Genomic DNA, 7,580 nt, shown 5'->3' with positions numbered 1-7,580 from the left:
AAATTACACCATCTCATTCTCTCTTTCTTTTCTCTTTGATTTTATTTGAGTCTTATCCAATTGAGGATTTGGGAGTACCACCCAAATACTTCGATTTGAAAGTGATCATCACAATTCTCAGATTTCCAAGTGCCACTAAACCATATTTCTAACAAAAATCGAAGTAAATTGTGATCATGGCAAGTGGTGATTCTGTGAAGGAAATGACAAGTAAGTTTGAAAAACTAAACAAGTTTAAAGGGCAAGATTTTCATAGATGACAGAAAAAGATGAAGTTTCTCCTTACCACTCTGAAAGTGGTGTATGTTTTGAGTACACCCATGCCAGTCTTACCAGAATCTGTTGAAGATGAACCTTTGGAGGCAACAACAGAAGATCAAAGTGGGAAAATGATGATTACATATGTCGTAGTCATATTCTCAATGGTATGTCTGACTTTCTTTTTGATATCTATCAAAATTTCGAATCTACAAAAGAACTGTGGGATTCTCTTGAATCCAAGTACATGGCTGAAGATACTTCTAGTAAGAAGTTTCTTGTTAGTAACTTAATGGGTTACAAGATGATTGACTCCAGGCCTGTTATGGAAAAATTCCATGAAATGTTAAGAATTTTGGGACAGTTTACTCAACACAATCTGAAAATGGATGAAGCCATTTTTGTGGCTGTGATCATTGACAAACTGCCCCCTTCCTGGAAGGATTTTAAACACAATTTGAAACATAACAAAGAGGAATTGACTTTGACTCAACTTGGAAGCAATTTAAGGATTGAAGAGTCCATAAGGACTCAAGAACATGATAACAATCCTAAAGGAAAGAACCAAGTTGGTTCCTCTTCTGTGAACATGGTGGAAGGAGAAAGTTCAAAGTATCCCAAAGAAGTCTAATGGAAAAATGAAGTTTAAAGGAAAGGATGACAAGTCTTCCAAAAATAAGGTTAAGTTGGTTTGTTGGAATTGTAACAAACTGGGTCACTTCAAGAAAGATTGTCGTCTTCGCAAAGTGAATAAGGATGGTGTTCTGTTTCATTGCAGAATTCTAAATATGTTTAGAATTATATTTCTGTGATTTCTGAAGCATTTTATGTGCAGGATGATAAAGTTGCATGGTTGGTTGATTCGGGAGCAACAAGTCATGTTTGCAAAGATCTATATTGGTTCAAGGACTTTCAACCAATTGAAGATGGATCTGTTGTAAAGATGGGAAATGTTGCAACTGAACCAATCAAGGGCATATGACCTGTTTTACTTACTTTTACTTCTGGGAAATGTTTGTGTTTGAACAATGTTTTATATGTTCCAGGGATTCGTAAGAATCTCGTGTCTGAAATTGTATTAAATAATTGTGGTTACAAACAAGTGTTAGAAAGTTACAAGTATATCTTGTCAAGACATGGTTCTTTTATAGGATTTGGCTATATATGTAATGGAATGATTAGGCTTAATATTAATTATCCTTCTAGTAATAATTTTGTTTGCATTGCTTCTAGTAGTACTAGCAATAATTTTCATAAATCTGAATTATGGCATGCTAGACTTGGACACATTCATTACAAGAGATTAAAAGACATGTCTAAAATGAATTTAATTCCTGCTTTTGATATGCAAAATAAAAAAAAAATGTAAAACATGCATGCTGACTAAAATCACTAGACAACCTTTCAAATATGTTGTTAGGGAAAGTAAGGTTTTGGATCTTATACATAGTGATTTATGTGATTTCCATGCAACACCTTCCCTTGGAAACAAGAAGTATGTTATTACTTTTATTGATGATGCATCTAGATATTTTTATATCTATTTGCTACATTCTAAGGATGAAGCACCTGATAAATTTAAAATTTATAAACAACAAGTTGAGCTTCATAAAAATGAATTAATAAAAGTATTGCGTACTGATAGAGGTGGTGAGTATTATGATCCAGTTTATTTTGAATCAACTGGAATAATACATCAAACCACAGCTCCATATACACCACAACAAAATATTGTAGTTGGGGTCGAGCTGCCAGGTCAACGTGGAAATTTTTTATTTGGGTTATATTGTTGTATTAAAAATTCATAAGAAAATCCAAATTTTGAATATTTGACTCGGTTTTGACTTTGCATTAGTCCTTATACAAAACCCGGATTTATAACAGTTTTGACTGTTGAGAAAAACTGTTATATGACAGTTTTGACAGTTTTTCAGATAAGGAAGGTTTATAACCAATTTTAGTCACTTTTCTGGTACTCACGAAATTACAACATCTCATTCTCTCTTTCTTTTCTCTCTGATTTTATCTGAGTCTTATCCAATTGAGGATTTCGGAGTACCACCCAAATACTTCGATTTGAAAGTGATTATCACGATTCTCAGATTTATAAGTGTCACTAAACCATATTTCTAACAAGACATAACTTTTATCAGTTTAGGTGTTATTTAAAAAATAATACAAACTTATATTAAGGGATAATCATCTTGTTTTTTCACTTAGTTATTTTATGATTACATATTAACTCGTTATATATTTTTATGGTGTATGTGATGAATATATACTTTAAAAACAAAAATTTGTAAATTGGTCTTTATGATTTTGCATTTTCTTCACGTATGTCCAACAACTTTCACATTGTGGATTTTATTCTTTTAGCTTAATTTGGTTGTTGATTCCATCAAACTTGAATTAACTAGATTATCTCTATATATCTTTGCACTTTGTTTTTTTTTTTTGTTTTGAAGTTTTTTTATTAATAAACATAGAAAGAGACCGGTTTACAACCACATCACCTAGAGATGTCATAAACTTATGTGGGATCATGACCCCGTAGGACTTCTATTTTCCTACGGGGTAGTTTTACTAAGTTTTTTGGTTCATGGTGGGTGGGGTGTTGTGAGATGCGGGTTTTATTCCTGTTTAGTTTTCGGATGTGGGGTCTGGATCCTTCGTCCCGAATAACCTCAGGCCCCAGAAATTATTACATATATTTAACTATTTTATTTATAAAAGTATATCTTAAGCTTAGAGTGATCATTATGTAATATATATATATATATATATATATATATATATATATATATATATATATATATATATATATGTTTTATAAGCGAGTAGAAATATAGTAAATAAGGTTAAACGGGGGATTTCAAGCCAAACGAGCTTAACGTGGAAACGTGGTAATAGAGCGGAAGCAAGGTGAAATTCAGGGGTAGGGAAACGGAAAATTCGGGGTCGGGGTTGGGTAAATAGGTAAAATCAAAGTGAGGGTGGGGGAGACTATTTTTTTTCCCTGTTTGGCCTCGTTGACATCCCTAACTCCACCTCACCCCCACCTAACCTTTTCCCTTACTAGACAAGAACACACTCTCTCCCATCCTCCAACTTCTGCTCCTTTTGTCTTTTTCGACAACCATACTCATTGACGGGTGACATTCAACACCAAAAATGATTCTAACATGTGAAAACTATGTAATATCATTATTTAATTTATTTGATGGCCACATTGGTTGCGAAAAACTCAACTTCACCATCACCTTCTTTTTTGTAACTTATTATGCTTCACACACTCTCAATCTATCTTTATTTGCACACGTATTTTAGGGAACACGCAAACAATATCACCCAAATTACATACATAAAAAAGAATAGCATGTGAAAACTATGTACTAATTTCCACACCCACATTAAGTAGTTTCCATTCATCCTCTTAACATTGTGCAACTTCGTGACTATCAAAAGTTTATCTGAATCCTCGATTTTCCTATCCCACGCCCAGAATCTTTGTTTAATGAATAAAAAAGTCCCAAACAAATAAAATTTACATAAAACCCTCGATAACTTTAAAATAAGATTTTCATAATCCCAACTCTATGTTATTCTTAAAAACTATTGGTTTTCCCTATCTTCAAGAATTATGGATTAACAATATATAAAAATATATATAAGAACTAGGATTTTAATTTTTGATCTTTATCATGGGTTTATTTTCCTTGAGCATAGTAAAGAAACTATATGGAATGAATATCACTATAAGAAGACGGGAATTGGATTACGTATGAACCTCTTTGTTTATGCTCCTAAGAAGCTATCGGATACAAAATAAATTCCATAGATGCTTTCTGGTTAACTTACGTGTGGTTTACGATGCATCTAAAAAGGTACGATGACAAGAGGTAGAAGGGGTCCCAACGAAGAGACGATGTCGGTGGTTTATAGTAGATGGGTCGAAGAAGATCGATGGTGTTGTTGGGCTATCTTATATAGTGAAAGGTGTAGTGGAATATTTGGTAACACATGTTTTCCAGATCGGTTAGCTTAAGATTCAGCGGGATCAAAGATGGAGTTTTTGGGTAAAAATCTATGCCACGACATGGTACATGTATGCCTATGATGTGGCATGACTTGAATGGAGCATGCCCTTGTGATGAGTGCCACAACGTGGCAATAGGTTAGCTACAACGTGATAGCTGTTCTGGAAAGCTCATAAGTTTAGGGTTTCTCTCATATTTAAGCATCATACCCCAAGGTTTAAGGTATCTTCCTCAGCCTCCATCACCTCCAAACGACCCTTTGGCCAAACCTTATCCCTTTTGAAGATGTTGAGCTCATTTTGAAAGCTTTTAGTGATTTTGAAGCAAGAAGAAGAAGTTTTGGTGCTTAGTTTCTCCAAGCAATCCCTTATCATCCTTGTGTGCCATTTCTACACTTCTTTTAAGTCCTCAAACTCTCACATTTTTGTTTTATGCTTCTTTGATCTAGATTTTATGCTATATTTTTCCTCATTAGTGAAGTTAGAATGAGTTGAAGAGATAAAGTTTGCAACTATATGATTTCTCTGAGTCTCGAGAACATTATATTTCATAAATCTATGATGTGGTTGTGGTTTGGGGGTTTTGCATCAAAATTTTACGTTATATTTCATCGTTTGACCTAGATTTAGGAAAAGACATGCATAGGGCATGCATGTCCATAAAGTTTACATTTTTAGGGATCACCAGGGTCCCTAGAAGCCTTCTGGAGAAGATGAGATGAGAGCTTAATGGATTAAGGTCGACACCCATTAAGTTGTACGTGCCCAGAAACCACGACGTGGTGGATTGGATGCCACAACGTAGCGAGTAAGGATTCCCAACTGTTTTTTCAGTTAGTTGTCACGATGTGGCTAAGCATTGGCAACGACGTGATGACTCTCTGAGGTTAGCTTGGACAGTTAACCTTGACCGTTGACTTATTGATCTAGGTTGAATTTTGGTCAAATTGCTAGTTCTAGAGTATAGACTAAGGTTGGACATTATTTGATTCAATAGGTGTGTTATAGCACCGTCTGCGTGGCATTGAACCGTGTTTTAGCTGACTTCATGAGACAGGTGAGACTTCTCACTATATTCTATAGAATGCTAGTTCTCTTTGTGACTCTTGCATTAGTATGTTGGGTTGGGCTCGTTTGTATGTTGGGTTGGGCCCGTTTGTATACTTGGTTGGGCTCATTTATATGATGGGTTGGGCCTGTTTGTATGATGGGTTGGGTTTGCTTATATATTGGGCTAGACCCGTTTGTATGATGGGTTGGTCCCGTTTGTATATTATGTTGGGCCCGTTTGTATATTGGGTTGGGCTCGTGGGTATGTTGTGTTGGGCCTATTTGTATGTTGGGTTGGGCTCAGTGTATGGTATGTGGTATTTTGGGAAACTCACTAAGCTTTGTGCTTACGGTTTTGTGGTTTAAACATTTCCATGTACTTCCAGTTCCAAATGGAAGGGACCGGCTTGCCTGCACCGCATCCCAGGATGATTTTCTGCACCGATGATTATTGTTTTACTCTAATGTTTGTGATATATTTTACTATGATTGATTTTAGGAAAAAAAGTATTGATGTATTTGATTTGATGTTTGAAAATGAAAAATTGTATCGGTATTTTTGGGATGCTACATGTTGTCTGTATTGGTAGGCTCTCTATCGACAATTTAGGAGGATGTTCAGGCGATGAGGAGAGATAGCCGTTGAGCTTGGTTTTAGGAGAGAAAAAAAATCATGACAGATGGAAACGGGGGATGGGTTGAGGCAAGTGTGGGTGGGTGGTTATTGTGTATGTATGTATATGATTCAACATGCCATATGATATAATAACTAGTTATACTCTCTTTTAATTGTCATTTTCATAAAACAATAATTATTTCTCAATTAAATACAAAAATTGATATTATTTATTGATAATCATATTAATAATAAGTATACAAAATTCACCAACTTGATAAAGGTGTGACCCTATAGGATCATATGTTATTAGCAATATCACTTAATAATGATTCTTGAGCATATGGATCCAACAAGTTTGACCAAAACTCAAACTGGTCAAAAAATCAACCGCCAGCCACCGTGTCGTGGGCAACCCTTGACTGCGTCGTGGAAACTACACGATAAAACGATCATGGATGGAAAGCGTCGTCGCGCCATGACGAGCTACCTACCTTGTCGTGGCCTCATCCAGTCCAGAATCGCGATGGATCTGCCTACCGCGTAGCGATTAGTACTCGACTGTGCCACGGAGATGCTGGCAGATCCAATTCTCATTAAGTCGTTATTACGTTTAATCCACTACTATAACTTTCCATAAGGCTTCTATTCACTCAGTTAATCCATAAAAATGCCAACTATATGTACATGCATGTCTAATTCATGTCATGCAATCAAGTTAGGTCAAAATGGGGAAAATGAGTCCAAATCTCATGCATGGCACCAAAACAACCTTGGAAGTTTAGATCTGGAACATATATTAATCTAGGGACATCAAGGAATGATAAAGTTTCAAACTTTATCATGTCTAACCACACAAAAGAACACAACATAAAAATATGAGCTTCTTTTGTAGATCTACATAGGGATAAAGGAAAAGATGAGGACTTGGGGACTTACAATGGTCCAAAATATGCATAAGAAGATTGAGGTGCGTTATCTTGGTGATCTCTTGCACAAAAACTTCTTCTTCTTCCTTCAAATGACCGAAAACACCACAAGGAGCTCAACAATATAACAAATGAGGTTACGGTTTGAAGTGAATGTTTTTTAGGAATGATGGGGGATGATGGTGGTCGAAACCCTAGCCATCATGTTCCTTAAATAAAGCCCAATCCCGAAACTTAGGGTTTGTGCACCATACGACGCCACGCCATGGCATCATTTAACCATTGTGTTTTCGTGACGTGCCACCATCACATCGTGGTAAACAATGCACCAAGCCGCGAAGATGGAATAATTCTCAAATCCTTAAACTTAAGAATAAAAGAGCTCCAAAGAATAATACATGAGAATCTAGATGTTACAAATTTAAGAAATTTGTCTTTTAAAAACATAAATTGCTAATATCTTATTGGACATTGGATTTCATAAAAAAATAAAGCATGGAGCTATGTAAAAAAATGATTACAAAGAGTTTATTATATTAAGTTGGGTTTGAGGCCAACTAGTATTCCTATTTCAAAAATAAAGAATGAGTTGCTACAAAATCAAAAATATACACTTTATCGGTTTCATCATTCCAAAGATAGTGTTGTTTCGAAATCTTCGTATTGCCTAAAGTGTTGTAAAGAAGTGAGT

General features: G+C 35.3%; 1 protein-coding gene across 1 annotated transcript; it reads left to right on the top strand.

Annotated features, from left to right (window-relative positions):
- Positions 1-427: 427 nt before the first annotated feature.
- On the top strand, positions 428-889 carry LOC145067208 (uncharacterized). Its single transcript, XM_079014401.1, has one exon. The coding sequence runs from the start codon at positions 428-430 to the stop codon at positions 887-889; it is 462 nt and encodes a 153-aa protein (XP_078870527.1).
- The last annotated feature ends 6,691 nt before the right edge of the window (positions 890-7,580 follow it).

Source organism: Lactuca serriola, chromosome 8 (genome assembly GCF_051521515.1).
Source record: "Lactuca serriola cultivar US96UC23 chromosome 8, Lser_US96UC23_V15, whole genome shotgun sequence".
Lineage (NCBI taxonomy): Eukaryota > Viridiplantae > Streptophyta > Magnoliopsida > Asterales > Asteraceae > Lactuca > Lactuca serriola.
The sequence above is the reverse complement of the archived record's forward strand: the minus strand, read 5'-3'. Positions and strand labels throughout refer to the sequence as shown.